Genomic DNA, 20,889 nt, shown 5'->3' on the forward strand with positions numbered 1-20,889 from the left:
CATCTTTGGATTGGATGAATTGTTTGGGGGAAGAGACCAAACAGCGAGGTCATCGGTCTCATCGGATTAGGGAAGGATGGGGAAGGAAGTCGGCTGTGCCCTTTCAAAGGAACCATCCCAGCATTTGCCTGGAGCGATTTAGGGAAATCGCGGAAAACCTAAATCAGGATGGCTGGACGCGGGATTGAACCGTCGTCCTCCCAAATGCAAGTCCAGTGTGCTACCACTGCGCCACCTCGCTCGGTCGCAGATTCGAATCCTGCCTCGGGCACAGATGTGTGTGATGTCCTTAGGTTAATTAGGTTTAAGTAGTTATAAGTCTATGGACTGATGACCTCAGATGTTAAAGTCTCACAGTCCTTAGAGCCGTCACTAACTACAAACAAAAGTATGTCATTAGCCTGTGCTATGTAATGCATCTACTGTAAAAGTACAAACAAAGGCTTCTTTTTTTAGTAATTGTCCAAGTAACAGGACTAATAATAAAAGTAATATATGCATTGGAACAAATACTTACACGTAGTATAGCATATACTGAAATGGGAAGAGAAAAGATTTAAGCACAAAATTTTGATTATGTATCACATTCTTGACAGAAGTAAATAGTCCACTAAATGGTTTCCCATTAAAGTAATGTAATATTTTCTCTCTGTTCCCTCCCCAAAAACAACACAGAAACCAGAAAAATTAATATAATTCGAATAGAACATATTTGTTGGTGCCAGGAGACAGTAGTTGCCATAAAAGTTCGTGTTATATCTCTGCAGATCACATTTGTGTTGAACTGAAGGCTGTGAGATACCTGACGAACACAGATCAGAAAGTGTTGATTTATTGTGGCAGAATAATCTTACCGTAGCTGAAAAATCAAAAATACTGCAGATTAGAGTGCACAATGTATTGCACATAAAGTACCTTGTTATTCAGTATACTGAGAGAGGAAAACCAGTGTCACAATTATGTTTTGCAGATCCGAGAGTAAGGATTCTGTGACGAGCACTCATTCGGACTCGGTGTTCGAACGCGCCATGCTGGGGTCGAGGGTCCCTCCGTCGACAGCTCGGCTGCTGCGCCACCGTGGACTGTGCCCGGGCACCGTGCCCGAGGAGGACAGGGGGTCCACCGGCAGCAGGGAGAGGCGCTCGCACTCGCTGCCACATGCCGCCAGGCTGAGCTCCGAGGAATCGAGAGGGGTCCGGCCACTGAGCGCTGCAGGTGAGCACACTCTCTAGAGTATGTACAATTTAGTTCAGTCTTTGTCCTGATCCCTGGATGATAATTGCAATCTCTTGCTGTGATGTGGCAGGTATCAGTATTACAAAATATAATACAAGATTTGTCAAAGTAATGTCCCTGGGTCCGTAAAAACTTAATTTATCGTGAGCACAGTCGACTGCATCAAAATTATTCAAAATAGAATCCTCCTGCATCAATACATTTTTTCCAGCGATATTTCCAGGTGATGTAGGCATTCTGGGAGCTCCAGGTTGGAGTGTCCTTTAGTGCACACGTAACAACATCATTCTAATTGTTGGTGTCTTGATGGTGTGCTTTTGAGGGCGCCTTGAGCTGGGGAAAACAATAAAAGTGTTCCGGAACGAGATCAGGACTGTAGCGGGGCTCGGTCGGCGTTATCAGTTCTGGTTGTGCGTGTCTTCTGGGAGTGTGGTGTCTGCGAGATGTGCCAGTCGGAGCTGTGTGTCATTGTCTCGTGCCCGTATTCAAAAATCCACGTGTCATCTCGCATTAGAACAGGGTCCAAAACGATAGCATCATTTCTACTCGGTACCACCAGTTCCAGAAGTTTTTTGGAAATGTGTACTCTGTTGGACTTGCAGTCGTCAAGCAGTGTCTTTGGTATAAAATTTGCACACTTTCTTCATCTGCAATTGTGCAGCTACAGTCTCGTAGACAACAGCATTGGGTATCTTCAGACTCTGAAGTATCAGATGACCACTGTGTTCAAAAATTCGGATACGCGAACCACAATCTTCACCTTCTGATGTCAAAGGCTGTGTTCAAAAATTCAGACACACGAACCACAATCTTCGCCTTCTGATGTTGAAGGCTGTCCAGTGCAAGTTTTGTTGTTGGCATCATATTGACCAGTGAAAAACGCTTTGTGTCACTGAAACACATGCTGTTTAACATACATTCAGTCCCAAATGCATGCTCACTCATTGGAAACATTTCGGCAGTGGACTTCCCAGGATTTGTGCGGAATTTGATTATGTAACATTGTTCAAGTGAATGCTGCGTGTTGACGGAACTGGAACACCAAACCAGAGGTTCACATAGGTATACATTCTGGCACTCAGGGAGCTCGAAGGAAACTAGGTTTGGTTCTGTTGGGAAGCTAACACACACCAACTATCCTGAATGCAAAGACTACAGAATTGGGGACATTCCTTTCAGGGTAGACCTTGTGCACTTTTTCAGTGAAAAATATGGCAACATGTTGACCATTTGTACGACTGTCTGAAGTCACAATTTTTTCTTTTTTTATATACTGTGATTTACACTTCACTGTGTTCGATTTTCTCTCTCTCTCTCTCTCTCTCTCTCTCTCTCTCTCTCTCTGTCACACACACACACACACACACACACACACACACACACACACACACACAAACATACACACAAATTTTTATTACACATTCAGATATTATTTCGGTTTGTGTTAAAAGTTAACTTTATTAGCCATGGAATTCTTTACATCATTGGGTAGTTGGTTATGTGCTGCTGTTTCTGGATGTGAAATGCATATAAGGTGACTTACAAACTCCTTGCATGCATTTTTATCATGGGATATCTTCATCACCAACAACCACCTAATTCCACATGCACCACTGGATAAAGGGCTCCCCACAACATATCCTTGGATTATAGTCTTTAGCAATACACATCCATGTTGCTTCATTGTGTTTTCTAGTGCCATCTACCCACCTTCCATTACGTTTGTATCTCGGTCTTTACCGGATTTTATGAAATAAGATGAGAACTACCATCTGTTCACTTACTAATTCCAAACATTCACCTCTTCATGAGCCTGAACAACTCTCTGTTTTTAGATAATTTTTTTGCATTAGAAGTCCATGTCTCTTTGCCTTAAGTCAGAACTGATAATCCACACTAATTGCTAATTTTCCTTTTCAGAGATACTGAAGGGTTAGCTTTGGAAACACTATTTGCTTTACCAAAATACTCCGTGCCATTCCTACTCATTTGTTTACATTTTTTCTGTCTCTGCCATCATTGTTTTCACCTGCTATAAACATAAAAACAACTATGTCCATAACTCCCTTGTTAATTTGTATGATTTTCTTTATTGTATGTTGTTTACACATAATTTTAGTCTTGTAGTTTATTTTCAGCCTTGCTCTGTAAATTTCTGTTTTAAATGCTGCCATCCATTCTCATTCTCCGTGCTTTGGACAAACAGCGCGATGTCATGTTCCTTCTTTTTTTTCCAGTTTACAGGTCTGTAGGGTAAAGAAACTGATTTATTCACATTTTAGAATGTGATTCTCATCAACTCCACAGTCGGTGGAGGGGGGGGGGGGGGGGGGGGGGGGGGAGTAGCTGAAATATTGAAGCGTGGAAAATGTTCTTGTACCTCTGCGTGGAACACTTATTGTTACTGCATAAAGTTATCATTTTAGATACCCATTCTGGTAACTTGCTACAGTGAAACAACGAACTGTTGACTCAAACCAAAGGGCAACCAGAGTCATACGAGGTGTGTTCCATAAGTAATGCGACAAAATAATAAAAAATCATTTACTGAATATATTCGTACAAATAATCAAAAATTTTCAAAATAGAACCTCTTGCTTCGATAGAGTTCTGGAGGCAGTGTTTCCATGCCTGGAAGGCATCCTGGAATGCCTTTTGGGAATGTCCTTTAGAGATGATGTAACATGAGCCTGGATGCTTTCAATCGTGTCCCAATGTTTTCCTTTCATGACTCCTTTTAACTGAGGAAACAAGCAAAAAAGTCAGCGGGAGCCAGGTCAGGACTGTAGGGAGGCTGGGGAACCAATGGGGTCTTGGTTCCGGCCAGGAAGTCATTGACAATGAAGGCGCTGTGACTTGGCGCGTTGTCGTGGTGAACTTTCCACGTGTCCTCGATGTCGCTTCGGCAGTGCGATACCCTCCTTTTCAGTCTTTTGAGCACTTCCAAGTAGAAAGCTGAGTTCACTGTAGTCCCAGTAGGTACAAATTCGTGGTGGACAATGCCTCTGACGTCAAAGAAGACAATGAGCACGGTTTTGATCCTGGACTTGCTCATGCATGCCATCTTGGACGGGGCGACAGTGGGGTGTGCCACTCTGAATTTTGCCTTTTTGTCTCAGGGCCGTACACAAAAATCCACGACTCATCACCAGTGATAACTGAGTTTAAAAAATGACAATCATTTTCACACATTTCCAACATTTCTCGGCACCGAAGCACTCGCATGTGCTTGTGTTTGTCAGTCAACACTTTTGCGACGAGTTTGGCACACACCTTTCTCATGTTCAAATCTTCGGTCACAATGCGGAAACTGTTGTTTTTGACATGTTTAGAGTTTGTGCTATCAATTGAAGGCTCAGCCGCCTGTCAGAGTTCAAACAATCGCGCACATGCGTCACATTTTCGTCGACTCTTGCGGTTGATGGCCGCCCACTGCGCGGTTTGTCGGTGATCTCCTCTCGGCCCTCCATGAAAGACTTGTTCCATCGGAAAGCTTGTGATTTGGACAAACAATCATTCCCAAAGGCATGCTGAAGTACTGGAAACGTTTCGGTGGCGGACTTCCCAAGTTTAACGCAAAATTTGATAGCGTACTGTTGCTCTACAGAATGATCCATTGTGCTGTGTTACATAAACTCAAAACGGGGTTGACGGAAACGCACGTCTTGACTCTCCGGCAGCTCGCAGCCGAATGAGACTAAAAGTGTTTTGAAGCTAACGCGCCCTCCCCCCCGCCCTCCACTTAGCCCAGCCGGTTACAACACGCTGTGGTGTACCGTTGCGTCGGAAAAAAATTGGTCGCATTACTTATGGAACGCACTCTGTATTTATCACAACAGTTCTGAGAACATTGATGTTTATACACATGTGGTGTCTGCTGCCATACTAAGTGAAATGTGTGGCAGAAATATAATTTACTTCTCTTGCACTGAAAGTGGAATGGTGATGGATGTTAGTGGATAGCCTTCTCTGACAATTTACATTTTATACTCTATAGAATAGATATGTGTCAATGGCTGCAATGACAAATATGAAAGAACAAGCATTCTGCAAACCCTGTTGGAAAAAAAAGAAAACATCACAGTATTTTGGTCTGGAGAGTTTTGACTTGGTGATTTTTTTGCAAAAGGTACTTCTGACGATCTGGCTTACTACACAAGGATATCACCTTTCTTTGCAAGTGAGGTGTGACTCCTTCATTCTTCCCATTGTGTGACTCCTTCATTCTTCCCATTGATTTGGGTATATTCCGCAGTAGGAGTATGTACTCATTAAACTAAAAAGAAGAATGATAAAATTGCAAGGAAGCAGGATCAAGTAAGAGTATGACTCTTATTTGTTGTGTGTGCTACAGTAAAAAGCTGTCTTGTTTGCTTAATGATTTTTATTTTTTACTTTATTTCATGTAATACATTTAGATTGCTGCCATTGTTGGACACAAACTTGGATGTTCTGAAATAAAGATCAGTATAATTGTACAATAAGTACTATGCTAAAGCAAGAACAAGGCCAGTTAAAAATTGCTTTAGCATAGGATTTACTGTATAACAACACAGAGTTTTATTTAGGAAATTATAGGTTTGGGTCAAATGATGGCAGGGTCAAATCATTTAAATGGAACAATAAAAAATTATTAGGCATTCAGAACGGCAATATTTGCAAAGTTCTTAATGAGTGTGGCTTTATACCAAGAATTTATTTTCCTCATTGATAAATATACATGTTCCAGGTGAAATTGAGAAAGGGACGTATGATACGTGGGAATACACTAAACTAAAACGGAAAATGTAGTGAATTCCAAAACTTGTGTAGTGACTAGTTGCTGTAAATACTGTTAACAGTAAAATACTTTCGCTGCTGTCAGTAAAATGAGAGTGACAGTAAGTTTTGGAGACAGTCGAAGTGAGGCAACATGTTTGAATTATTTTGGTTACTGAAACCTTCTAGTTGAAATGGCCTTGGAGAACCTGCTCAGACAAATCAGTAAAGCCTCCTCATGACTTGAACTTGCATTGCAAACTTAATATATATTTATTTTATAAGTTTGCTCTGTGATAGATGCAGAGTCACGAAGGCAGTGAAGTAGAAATACTGATCGCAGATTTGCCTTCTATTGGTACGTGTGTATCATCTAATGTATGACACACCCTTCTGCCTTGTACAGGAGAGATTCAGACTGAACCTAGGCGCAGCGATTCTGCTTCACCGGAGATTCGTAGTGGCTATTCCTCTCTACGTGCGGCAACGTCTTCGGTCTCGAGCGAACGGTTCGACCGGTCATCTACAAGTAATACTGTCGCCACCGTATCGACGACGACGGTCCGCTGCGAGTACGTTGCAGACGTCAGTACTACAGCGAGAAATGGATTGCCCACTCCAGAACTCTCGAATGACACAGAGCCGTACCCCCCAAGTCACGGCCAGAGCACCTGTCACGACAGCAGACCTTCCTCTTACAAGTGCGCGGTAAGTAGTTCTAGTTATAAGCGCAATCCTTCCACAAAATTACTGTGAGAATAGTTTGTATGATGCTGACTTTCACAGTTGGTATTTATGTCCTTATTAATTTGTGTTTCCCGAGTATTAGGCCGTGGTCAAAGGTTGTTGTTGTCCCCCCCCCCCCCCCCCCCCCCCCCCCCCCCCCCCCCCCCCCCCCCCCCCCCCTCCGTGGGACCACATTTAGGAGAAGTCTCCATGGTCATGGAACGAGTCAATACATGAAATTATAACACGATTGTAGAAACAGATAAAATGAAATATAAGAAACATATTCAGGCGACAAGTCGTTAGTTTAAATAAAGAAAATCAAGAATGTAACACTGGAATTTGCTTAATTTTTTAGCTCTTCCAGGAGCTCCTCGACAGAATAGAAGGAGTGAGCCATGAGGAAACTCTTCAGTTTAGACTTAAAAGTGTTTGGGCTACTGCTAAGATTTTTGAGTTCTTGTGGTAGCTTATTGAAAATGGATGCAGCAGAATACTGCACTCCTTTCTGCACAAGAGTCAAGGAAGTGCATTCCACATGCAGATTTGATTTCTGCCTAGTATTAACTGAGTGACAGCTGCTAACTCTTGGGAATAAGCTAATATTGCTAACAACAAACGACATTAAAGAAAATACATACTGTGAGGGCAATGTCAAAATTCCCAGACTACTGAATAGGGGTCGACAAGAGGTTTTCGAACTTACACCATACATAGCTCGAACAGCCCGTTTTTGAGCCAAAAATACCCTTTTTGAATCAGAAGAATTACCCCAAAAAATAATACCATATGACATAAGCGTATGAAATATGCGAAGTATACTACTTTTCGTGTTGAAATGTCACTTATTTCAGATACTGTTCTAATGGTAAATAAAGCGGCATTTAGTTTCTGAACAAGATCCTGAACATGGGCTTTCCCCAACAGCTTACTATCTATCCGTACGCCTAGGAACTTGAACTGTTCCGTCTCGCTTATAACATGCCCATTCTGTCTGATTAAAATGTCAGTTCTTGTTGAATTGTGGGTTAGAAACTGTAAAAACTGAGTCTTACTGTGATTTAGCATCAAATTATTTTCCACAAGCCACGAACTTATATCATGAACTACATTATTTGATAATGTTTCAATATTACACACAAGATCCTTCACTACCAAGGTGGTGTCATCAGCAAACAGAAATATTTTTGAATCACCTGTAATACTAGAAGGCATATCATTTACATAAATAAGAAACAGCAGTGGCCCCAGCACCGACCCTTGGGGAACGCCCCATTTAACAGTGCCCCATTGGGACTGAACATCATTACCACTCTCAATATTGCGGAGGATTACCTTCTGCTTTCTGTTCTTAAAGTAGGAGGCGAACCAATTGTAAGCTACTCCCCTTACTCCATAATGTTCCAACTTCTGCAGTAATATTCTGTGGCTAATGTTTCATCTGATAATGCTGGAGAGATCATCATCATCATCGTCGTCGTCATCGGCTATAAAGACTCGGATAACAGTTTCACACTTAAAAACAGCTCAGCAAGCCAAACTGTTTATATGTATTGGGTCATGATGCCATCAGACTGCTGCGGAGTAGCGCTGACGTGTGTTCGTGTACGACGTGTGTTCGTACTACAAAACTAATCAATAACGTCCAGCTCAAAGAGCAAAAGAGGAATTGTTGTCTGGGCAGTGTGGATGAATTGGAAGTAACAGATTGTGCATTGGGTCGAGGGATCCACCAAATTTGTTTCTCCTGTACTATGGTTTTATTGAAGTTCAGTCATTACCATGCTAGGATGTAGGTAATAGAAATTCAAAAACTCAGAAATATTTTTAACAGAAGAGGAGGAGGATTGAAATTGACAAGTTGTAGGCCTCAGTGCTAAGTAAAGCAAACAGTGCCAGATCTTCCCCACCACAAGCTACATAACACATGGCACCACAACTTGGTGACCATTGTGTGGATAAGTGTGAACAGTTAGGCCTGCAGAGCTTAAGTATGAAACTACTATCTTAGTCTTTATAGCCACTGATGTTTCCAGCATTAGGAGGTGGGATGATAGGGTCAAAAACATGCCTCACACCACTGTCTACTCCCCATAAAGCAAAAATCATCACGGATACAATTTATGTTTCATCTTAAATTCTAGTGATAAACAAATTGTTTATTAACAGTGTAGTGAATATTAATGAACCATTGCTATGTATTTTCATTGTGTGTAAAGATCAGTATTGAGAACCCATTGTGATTCTTGTTAGTGTTTTAATTGTGATTGCATTCTCCTGTCTTCATATGTTGGGTTACACATGTCAGTGAATGTGGTAACATGATTGTGAGAGTAAGGGAAGTGTAAGAGAGCCTTGAAACTTCAGACAGCTTAATAGGTAACTGCTGATGTGCAGCTCATGCATTTGTCTGACACTCACAATAGCAATTGCTTTGGAACAGCTGAACACAGATTGGCAATGTTTCATAGGGTCAATTGCGTACAGTTTGTGAAAGTGGATGTCAGCTTTTGCAGTAATTTGAGTGCTGTTTATTGCTGCATCTGCTGTTAGAAATAGATCCTGAGGTTTTGTTCCAACAGTTTAAATGAGGTGAATTCATAATATGCCTCTTAATCAGAACAAGGCTTGAGGAGGTTGTTTTTCTTCATAACTTTTGAGAAATGGATGTAGTAAGTGTTACATACCTTGACATTATCATTTCATCCGAACAAAATGCGATGCTTGCATTCAAAACAGTATTCTTCACATTGCGTGTATTGGATGCACATTGTTACTTCTGCTATGAAAATTTCTGTAACTGATGTGTTCATTTTCAAAATCTTCTTCTGAAACATTAGATCAGTTTCCAGTGCAAACAATTTACTTTCGAGTAGAAGTTCTTCACTTACTTATCTCCATATTGTTAAAAATATTGTGCTTGGTTCACAGACGCGAATTCTGAAGTCCAAGAACTTGATTTTCTTGTAACAGATACAGGATGGAGCAGAGGAAACGCGTTTTTCACTAGTGAATGACAGAGACACGGTTTGGTAAAAGTAATAAAAACAAGCATTAAGTAATAGATTTTTTGATGCAGTTTTGAAATGTACATACTTTAATTAGGTTCAAAAAATAATGTCTTGGAGATGACGTCCTTCTTGCTGGACACAAATTTGGACCCTCTCCCCAAAAGTTGGCTCTCTCCAACACTTCATTTGGCACGGCTTCAATTTCCTGACGAATGGAATTCTTCAGGTCATCGATTGTGTGAGACTTGTTCATGTAGACTTTAGATTTTAAATATCCCCACAAAAAGAAGTCGTATATCGACAAATCGGGTGAGCAAGGAAGCCAGTAAACATCACTATATCTCAAAATAACATGTCCTGGGAACATTTCTCGCACCACTTCCATGGATGCTCATGGATGCTCTTGCCATGTGAGCTGTGGCACCCTCCTGCTCAAACCATATTTCTCTCATGTTCACTTCACACCTTTCAAGTTATGGACAAAGAAAGTTGTTTTAACATTTTAACGTAGCACGCTGATGTCACAGTAACTGGAGTTCCGTCCTCTTAAAAAAAAAGGGGGGGTCCAACAATCCCCATCTTTGAAATGCAGCACCACACTGTAACTTTTAAACTGTGGAGAGGTCTTTGTTGTAATATACCGACAATTTTGAACATTGACATAACCGTTTACATGAAAATGTGCTTCATCACTCATGACGACTGAAGCATCTGCATCTTCCGTAAAAATTTTGTCCATTATGCGACAAAACTCTCTGCGCTGCACAAAATCCTCTTCACTAAGCTGCTGGATGATCATTATCTTGTGCGGATGAAACTTGAGATTATCACGTAAGACGTGATGTACACAGCACTACAGCCTGTCGTCTAGCCGATCATTTCGGACTAGCAGGAACTGCCGTTCTCACTCGGTCTACATTTTCCGGAGTACGAACTGAACGGGGAAGACCAGGTGGTTTCTTTTTCATCACAGATCAATACTTCTAAACGCTGCAACCCATCGGGGTACAGTATTTCAATCAGGCACTGCACCTCAAATTCCATCTCTAAAATTTTGACGAAAAGACGTTGCACTGTGACTACAGAATCATTGTTTCTAAAGTACTGCTCGAGAACGAACACACAGTGCTCTATGCTCCAACACTCCGTAGCGACTGAAACTGTCTTATGGTCAGTCTGCCAACATTCATTGAAGGTAAATACCCCCTCTCGTCGCCACATACTAGCGGCTCAAAAAACATGCGTTTCCTCTGCTCCACCGTGTACTTTACTCTTTCTATCTCATGACCAGTTTGGTTATGTCAGGGTTCATCTTCAAGTGTGCCTGTACAAATCATCGGAACCTTTTACAACATCACATATGTGACTCAGCCATTTCTACATCTACATCCACATTCTGTAAACCACACACAGAGCATATGTTTACATTGTGCTGGCTCTAATAAATGATGGTGAAGCAAATGCAGTATCAGATTTCCATATATGCTGTCATGTTCAATTACTACTTGAGCAACTCTACAAAACTAGCTACTAGTTTCAAAAGGCATTAATGATTCGCACAGATGCACTTGAAAATTAAATTTGGTATTTCGAAACTGGTCGCACTATAAGAGTAAATGAAGTAGCTGTTACAAGGAAAGCAAGATTCCATATTCAGTAAAATTTGTTCTTTACTTTTGGGTGTTGTTTTAATTTTACGCACCTTCATAGTTTATATTAAAATGGTGAATGTAAAAGAAGTTAGAGTTCAACATTAATAATGAAACTTAGTCCAACATAAAGTGTGTTTACAAATGTTCCTGTATCTGACAGATTAAAATTTTACGCTGGAACTGCAGTTTGAACCCATATCTTTGCATTTGGTGACATCCAAACATGTCTCAGAAACGCAGTTCATAACCCCGCACAATTTGTAAATAGTTAATACCGTCCTCAGTGTGAAGTTTGGTTTCAGTGTTGCAGTGCTTCACTAGGCGTGGTCCTGGTGCAGATGGTATATCATTGCCTCCCCGCAACCTTCAAACTGACTTGCCCAGACCATTCTATCGCTTTTCTCATTATGTCAAAAACAATGTGTTCACCAAGCAAAATAATCCTATCTGAATATGTAGGTTTTGCGTCGTGGCTTTAGCTGGTGTATTGCGTGAAACCTGTGTGTCAAGTACTTAGTGAAAACTGCATCACAATTAAAGTGGAGGGAGGGGGGAGATACAAAAACAATAATAAAGAAAACGGCAGCATTTGTAATTATGTAGGAATGTCTCTTATGTCTTCTTCCATTGCCTCCAGTTTAAATGCCCATTCACAAGTACAATGTTAGCTTGTTTTCTCTGCTGTTTGCTCCAGTATAAATGAGGTTTTTAGCAGTGCATCGGGACAGATATCCTTACACTTCGTTGATGAAGTGGTGTTGCCTGTTGTCAACATATGACAGAGCAGTACAGATTTATGAGTGACTTTGCAGCTGGTTAGTACGCGGTCAGGTAACTGCTCGTGCTGATGCATGCAGCCTTTAATTACGTACTTCTGATCCCACCTCGAGTGGTCGAGATAGGGGTTGCGTACCTAATCACCCGTGCAATTTAATTTGCAGAGTTAAAGCAGGAGCAATGTACAAGAAGAAACTGAGCAGCGTGTACGGGGATTACGCAGAGACGGACTTGGACCAGCCGACCGACTACAGCCTGCAGTACCAGGAGGAGGAAGACGAGGAGAGTGCAGAAGCTGCTCACAGGCAGGTGAGGGATCAGCCACATGCTCCTACCCTTCACAAGGGAGAGGTTGTACTGTGGGGCTGTTTTCAGGGAGTCCTTATTCAGGGTGTCTATGACCCGGGACAACCGGGAGATCCGGGAAAAACCCGGGAATTTTTTAGAATTCAGGGAGTCTATTATTGTTTTAGTTTTCAGTTAAATTTTTGTGATTTTGACTGGTAAGAATCAATACTCCAACAAAGGATATTACTCTATCCCGCTTTTGCGGAATAATACTGCAGCAACAAAACATGAACGAGAAGGGAAAAAAAACGAAAATAATACTTAAATCGTCAAGGAAATGCGCCATATACAACAGCAAAACATAGTGCTCATACAAGCGTCTGCCAACAGCAAAGTGTGTTAAAGGCTCTAGGAAGACTATGCAATGCTTCCTAACAACAAATTACCTCCGATGAGCATGACGTGACAGATAGTACTGGTACTCAAGAGAATTTACATCCGAATCTGGACATACGAATGTGCACTTTAAGCCGAATTATGCATTTTAGTATGGTTCACGAAATTCCGATACTCTGAAGTGTCCTCTGATGTCTTGTTTCTTTTGTTACATAGTGCAAGATCTTTTAATGTTTTAAACGTACGAACATACGAGCTTCCTGCGTCATCGTAGCAGTGGCGCCTGTTACCTGGCGCTCTCTGGCAACTGCTGAAACGAATCAATTTCTAACAGGTCACGGGAAAATATTGCGAATGGTTGTTTGAAAAGCGTTACTTTCAAAGTAAATTTACTTTTACACAACATGAACAATGTGCGAGAATGTACGATGAATTTCTGAAATCGCACGGCACTTGACCCTCAATTAAAAATCAACTCTTTGAGGACGACCATCTAGAAGAATTTCGAGCCCAAAAGATCAGAAATTTACGTAGTTATTAAAATTTTTGCTGGCACATTTGTGTGATATATCTGAAAGTGTAACACGCGCGAAAAAGATCAACATTATATGTGGAAGCTTAGCGTCTCTTGCAGCTTATTAATCTTCGAGACGACGATTATATGTGAAAGCTTTGTTTTTCTTGTTGCAACACTATGTATATTAATTTAAACCATTAACTTTTCCTATATGTGTTTTCGCACTACTTAAGAGTGATCTTGCTATTGGCTGACTACATCACGTGTCCTATGCTGTCTTCGGCTGGCGAGATCACGTGACGTGAGCTATGACTGGCTTACAAAAGCGCGTCACAATCTTGATTTCAATGCTTTGGAAAGTGACATGCGGTGTATGGTGGAATTGGAATTTATACCTTCATAACACGAAAATGTGCAGCGTACATGTTGCTGCACATCGAAGATCTTTCCAAAACGTGTTTTGTTCCCCCTTAGTTTCGTTTCCTAAAGTGCCGGAAAATTCTACGTCGGCATATAAAACCATAAGCTTTCAAAGGACTGATAAGTTTTACAGTGCCGAGGAAAACTATACTATTACTTAACACAGGAAAAGTGTATGTTCACCCGGGAGAAAGTGTATTTGTTGTTGTTGTTGTTGTTGTTGTTGTTGTTGTCGTCTTCAGTCCTGAGACTGGATTGACGCAGCTCTCCATGCTACTCTATTCTGTGCAAGCTTCTTCATCTCCCAGTATCTACTGCAACCTACATCCTTCTGAATCCGGTTAGTTTACTCATCCCTTGGTCTCCCTCTACGATTTTTACCCTCCACACTGCCCTCCAATGCTAAATTTGTGATCCCCTGATGCCTCAGAACATGTCCTACCAACCGATCCCTTCTTCTGGTCAAGTTGTGCCACAAACTTCTCTTCTCCCCAATCCTATTCAATACTTCCTCATTAGTTATGTGATCTACCCATCTAATCTTCAGCATAATTCTGTAGCACCATATTTCAAAAGCTTCTATTCTCTTCTTGTCCAAACTATTTATCGTCCATGTTTCACTTCCATACATGGCTACACTCCATACAAATACTTTCAGAAATGACTTCCTGGCACTTAATTCTACACTCGATGTTAACAAATTTCTCTTCCTCAGAACGATTTCCTTGCCATTGCCAGTCTACATTTTCTATCCTCTCTACTTCGACCATCATCTTCCACTACATTCCATTATCCTTGTTTTGCTTTTGTTGATGTTCATCTTATGTCCTCCTTTCAAGACACTGTCCATTCCGTTCAGCTGTTCTTCCAAGTCCTTTGCTGTCTCTGACAGAATTACAATGTCATCGGCGAACCTCAGAGTTTTTATTTCTTCTCCATGGATTTTAATACCTACTCCAAATTTTTCTTTTGTTTCCTTCACTGCTTGCTCAATATACAGATCGAATAACATCAGGGAGAGGCTACAACCCTGTCTCACTCCCTTCCCAACCACTGCTTCCCTTTCGTGTCCCTCGACTCTTATAACTGCCATCTGGTTTCTGTACAAATTGTAAATAGCCTTTCGCTTCCTGTATTTTACCCCTGCCACCTTCAGAATTTGAAAGAGAGTATTCCAGTAGTTTATATCATTTTTTAAAATAGGCAACTACTGGTATTTTCAAGAGTGTATTTGCGTATTACATGGTTATTCAGCTACAATTCTTACAAAACTTAACCAGTAAAGAAAAGTAAGTGTTGCCTGCATTAGTTCATAATAACCTGAGAATAGTAACCTGTACCATTGCTAGTAACAGTAAGTAATTCTCTTTTTTGTGTTAATTTTGTAAAAATGTAGCTGCTACATCCTGTAATATACCTATGTGCCAATTTGTTTAGAAAAGACAGTGTAAACTGATAAAGCACTGGAAAATAAGAGCCTCCAGGCCTTTATATGCTTTAGGTATTAAAATAAAAATCATTGTTAGTGACTCAAACCGGTAAAATCCTTTCAAGGCAACAACAGTGGACAGAATTAGTTTATCACAGGATTCTATAAACAATGAATGGTATATATTACACATTACCGTGGTTAAGCCAGAAGCACTGTATGCAGCAGAAACACTCAACATGATTTTCAAAGGCCAAATGGAGAAACTTGAGCTAAAGGAAAGAGAAATCTTTGGGCCAAAATTTCAAGACAATAAGATTATATACATCAAAAATGAAACTCTCTACAAGAAAATTGAAAAACTTTCAGATACTATGCGAAAAAGGAGAATAAATTATTATGGTCATCTTCTCAGAATGAATTCCAACAGATTAACTAAACAAATCTTTGACTTTTTCCGTAACCACAAAACGAAACCCAACTGGTTTAAAGAAACTGAGAAAGACCTAGTAGAATTAAAGATTTCAGAAAATTCACTTATTTATCAAACAGCTAAATTAATTACTAAAGATGAAAACATAAGGTTCCAAGACAAATCTACACAAAAGTCCAAACCTTTCATCTCGGAAGAAGAGAGGAAAGGAAGATCAGAAAGAATGAAGAAATACTGGGCCATAAGAAAAGAACAACACAGAAAGAAATGATTGATCCAGCGTATCCCAAAGAGGGTGAAATGGAAGAAGAAGAAGAAGAAGAAGAAGAAGAAGAAGAAGAAGAATGGTGTATTCTATAATGAAGAGTTTCAATATTATTTGATGCTGTAGAGTGATAATGATAGAAAATACACTAAACGTGTCAACTTCTTGCCAGTTTCACCTCCATTCTTTCTATTTCAGTGACACACAAGTTCAGAACTTAAGCCGTTGTAGAGGACCTGTAATATGTGGCTTCCAGTTGAAGTCATTGCCAATGACAACACCCAATAAATTTGTAAAACCCATTTCACTTATCGATTCACCCCTCGTCATTGTTACTGGTTGTTAGGAACCCCCCTCATGTTGGAAGTACAGGGTGATCAAAAAGTCAGTATAAATTTGAAAACTGAATAAATAAATAATGTAGATAGAGAGGTACAAACTGACACACATGCTTGGAATGACATGGTGTTTTATTAGAACCAAAAAAATACAAAAGTTCAAAAAATGTCCGACAGGTGGCGCTTCATCTGATCAGAATAGCAATAATTAGCATAACAAAGTAAGACAAAGCAAAGATGATGTTCTTTACAGGAAATGCTCAATATGTCCACCATCATTCCTCAACAATAGCTGTAGTTGAGGAATAACGTTGTGAACAGCACTGTAAAGCATGTCCGGAGTTATGGTGAGGCATTGGCGTCGGATGTTGTCTTCCGGCATCCCTAGAGATGTCGGTCGATCACGATACATTTGCGACTTCAGGTAACCCCAAAGCCAATAATCACACGGACTGAGGTCTGGGGACCTGGGAGGCCAAGCATTACGAAGGTGGCGGCTGAGCATACGATCATCACCAAATGACGCGCGCAAGAGATCTTTCACGCGTCTACCAATATGGGGTGGAGCGCCATCCTGCATAAACATTGTACGTTCCAGCAGGTGTTTATCAGCCAGGCTGGGGATGACGCGATTCTGTAACATATCGGTGTACCTCTCATCCGTCGCGGTAGCAGTTTTGCTGTCCAGTGCCATCTGTCGGACATTTTGTGAACTTTTTTTTCTTTTTCTTTCCAAGCATGCGTGTCAGTTTTTATCTCTCTATCTACATTATTCCGTGGTTTATTAAGTTTTCAAATTTATACTGACTTTTTGATCACCCTGTATATTGGATCTAATGGCAGCAAATAGATGTTACCTCTTTGAGGATGTCCGCATCTCAACTGGTACCAATGACCATTATGCAGTTGTGGCAACAGTGATTACCCAAGTACAAAGGACAACTAAAACAGGCAGAAAGATATATATGTTTAGAAAACTAGACAAAAAATCGGTAGTGTCATATCTCAACAAGGAACTTCAAACTTTCAGCAGAAGGCAGGAGCATGTAGAGGAACTGTGACTCAAGTTTAAAAGAATAATTGACTATGTGCTGGATGGATATGTACCCAGTAATGGGAGGGAACGTCTATGTTACACAGTCACTTTAAGGAAACTTCTGAAGAAACAGAGAAACCCTGTAAATCTGCAATAGGTGTGCACTGTATCTCCATGGGATATGCAGTGGATTACTCTGCCACGAAATTTTGATGACAATGAAATCCTTGTGTTGTTCAATAATTAAGGAAACTGTGGAAATATGGTTGGCAGAAGATGTATTTAATCATGATGGTGCCTTCAACTTGGCAAGATGTTAGACCCATTGATTTCTTTAATTTATTTACAAAGACAAAGTTTGTACAAAATTTCACCTGTTATGACAGATTAATGTATTATTTTGACCACTAAATTTTAACTCTGGTGGTTCAAAATTTGACAGACATCGTGCATTTAATATCGCATTGCGCAAGTGCCGAAACAAAGCCAGGCTGAAGTTTTCCGAGCCCAAAAATGTGGTGTGAACTGAAGATCATCCTGCACAGGACTGTGTAAGAAACTGGGGATGCTAAGTACTGCTTCCCAATATATTTATTCCTTAATGAAATTTTTCATTAAAGGTATATCCCTTTCTCAAACCAACAGCTCAGTTCATGGAATGAATACCAGAAATAAGAATAACTTTCAGTAAGATTTGGTTCAGGAAGGTGTCCAGTATTTTGCAGTGCGCATTTTCAACAACAGGCCAGCAGCCATAAAAAGTTTAACTAATAATAAAGTTCAGTTTGAGAAGAGTCTAAAGATTTTGTTGGTGGCCAAATCCTTCTACTCCATTCACGAATTACATAGGAGAACCGATTAATGCATGTATGTTGTTAATAATATCATATAATGTAAATATTGTGTACAATCTGACTTCTGTACAAATTTTGTGCAGTAATTCCATCTTTGTAAATAAGTGCTGTAAAATATTTTTGTTGTACTTCTTTTTTATTTGATGATGCGTGCCTACATATGTACCTAAGGGTATTGAACATTTAATGTCCGGTGACCAGTTATATATTCTTTTAAATGTAAATATGCTTAAGATTTTTTTGAGTGATTCCACATCCATTTGAGTTCTTGTTTTGTAAATATTTTGAGTGTTATTGTTTTCTGATGTGTTCCACATCCCAGAGGATCTACTCACTGTGGATCAATTGGAATGAAAAGTACATCTAATGTAATCTACACGCCTCAGATATAGCAGTTTTTGAGAGAGCACTCTCAGCTTGACAGAATGGGATCATGCAGGAAAATACGTGCACATGCACCACCACACCAATTTTTAGTATAAAGTCAGTTCTGTCGACCAGCAGCCTTCTGTGTAAACTGCACCTTAGGGTGGCCGAATGGTCATCTGCTGAAATATCATGGCAAAATGTGGATACCATCTGGCTGCAATCCCAAAACCTCACGGAACAGGATTTCAGTTTTGGTCATGTGCCTCTTGATCACACAACACCTGTGCAGTATATTGATTAGTTAACTTTACTCTTTCCATTATTTTGTTCCAACCACAACTTTCAAGTATTGTGTTAAATGAAAAAGATGGTAGATTGTATTCTGTGATTTTCCTTTTCCAGCTCCACGGGAGTGACCAAGACCGTGTAAATTACTACAGTGACGCTGCTCACGAAGACACCTTGAAGACGTACTGCACAGAAGGGACACCTTACGAGACACCGTACAATTTCTCCACTGCGACCTCCATGTCGGATCTGAGATGTGAACCACCTACCCCACAGTCAGAAAAGGTGAAGGAGGAAGAAGTCGAAGCACCACACGCGGCATCCGATGATGCCAATCCAGCCGAGGAGGAAGTGGCTGTTGAGAGACAGGTAAAGAAATGTGTATTTATATCCGTACTCTGGAAGCCATCTCATTTTGTATAGTGGGGTATTACTGTCATTTTTCCTTTTTTCATCTCCATTCACAAATGGTGCACAGGATGAATAATTGTTGGTAACCCTTTGTATAAGCTCTATTTTTTCGACTTGCCCATTATGGTCATTTCTCGAGATGTATTTGGGGAAAATGATATGTTGTTCAACTCTTCTTGAAACTTATTGTCTGTGAATTTTAACTGTAACCCTGTCCGTAGTGCACAATGTGTCTCTTGTTGGATCTACCTCTGGAGTTCGACTAGCATCTCTGTGTCACTCGTGTGCTAAGTGATACCACGATTGAGTGTGCTGTTTTTCATTGGATCTTCATGACATAATTCTACTAATGCAGTTTTTTGAGGATCCCACTCTGATGAACAGTGCTTGAAAAGTGTGAGGTCATCCACATGAATGCTAAAAGGAACTTGTTAAACTTCAGTTAAATGATAAATCAGTCTAATCTAAAAGCCGTACATTCAACTAAGTAACTAGGAGTTACATTTACGAACAACTTAAATTGGAAGTAACACATAGAAAATGTTGTGGGGAAGGCTAACCAAAGACTGCGTTTTAATGGCAGGACACTTAGAAAATGTAACAGACCTACTAAGGAGGCTGCCTACACTACGCTTGTCCGTCCTCTTTTAGAATACTGCTGCGCGGTGTGGGATCCTTACCAGATAGGACTGATGGAGTACATTGAAAAAGTTCAAAGAAGGGCAGCGCGTTTTGTATTATCGCGAAATATGGGAGAGTGTGTCACAGAAATGATACAGGATTTGGGCTGGAAATCATTAAAAGAAAGGCTTTTTCGTTGCGACGGAATCTTCTCACGAAATACCAATCATTAACTTTCTCCTCCGAATGCAAAAATATTTTATTGACACTGACCTACATGGGGAGGAACGATCACCACGATAAAATAAGGGAAATCAGAGCTCGTACGGAAAGATATAGGTGTTCATTCTTTCCGCACACTATACGAGAGTGGAATAATAGAGAATTGTGAAGGTGGTTCGAAAAAACCCTCTGCCAGGAACTTAAATGTGATTTGCAGAGTATCCATGTAGATGTAGATGTAGAAAATCGATCAGATGAGTGTTTTGTAAGCCTCTTCTTTTATGCCGAATTCTTGCACTAGATTTTGGCATGGTGCTTACCTTCCATACGTCTAGTTTCCTGTGGTTGTTCCACTTTATTTCATTCTGTTTATTGGTAAATTTAATCTGCCAAGATTAGGGTCAGCAGGCTCCCTTACCTCTTATTTGGTACTGTTATATACGTGAGCAACCAGATACCAGGGCATGCATCTGAACACAGGAGGGAAATGGATGAAGCCGCGAGGTGGAAGGGTCATCTGCAGAAGAGAAAATGACACCAAGCGGTAGTCGAGCTAAACGAGGCTCACAGTGAGCAATCAGGACACATACTAGGACGAACCCAAAGCAACCTATGTGACAAAGAGGTGCAAAGCAGAAATCTTTGGCACAATGATGCCAACAGGTCACAAGCAAAGAAAGAAACAGTTTGAATTGGGGCTAGAGAGAAAGACAAAGTTCCAAGTGAGATTGTCATCAAATAGTCTATAGTACAGCAAGGATAGTAATGGAGAATACGAGGTGCGGCTAGAAAAAAACCGGACTGATGCTGGAAAAAACATTTATTTACAATTATTTACAATT

The 20,889-nt window shown here is 40.4% G+C and overlaps 1 protein-coding gene across 1 annotated transcript in view; it reads left to right on the top strand.

Annotated features, from left to right (window-relative positions):
* Nucleotides 1-20,889, top strand: part of LOC126427981 (uncharacterized) — a 724,905-nt gene that overhangs the window by 550,359 nt on the left and 153,657 nt on the right. The window contains exons 15-19 of the mRNA XM_050089866.1: nt 971-1,215; nt 6,401-6,702; nt 12,196-12,209; nt 12,325-12,469; nt 18,908-19,162. Of these exons, the coding sequence (XP_049945823.1) occupies nt 971-1,215; nt 6,401-6,702; nt 12,196-12,209; nt 12,325-12,469; nt 18,908-19,162 (961 nt within the window). The remainder of the gene's footprint in view (nt 1-970; nt 1,216-6,400; nt 6,703-12,195; nt 12,210-12,324; nt 12,470-18,907; nt 19,163-20,889) is intronic.

The sequence above is a fragment of the Schistocerca serialis genome, chromosome 12 (assembly GCF_023864345.2).
Source record: "Schistocerca serialis cubense isolate TAMUIC-IGC-003099 chromosome 12, iqSchSeri2.2, whole genome shotgun sequence".
NCBI classification, from domain to species: Eukaryota; Metazoa; Arthropoda; class Insecta; order Orthoptera; family Acrididae; genus Schistocerca; species Schistocerca serialis.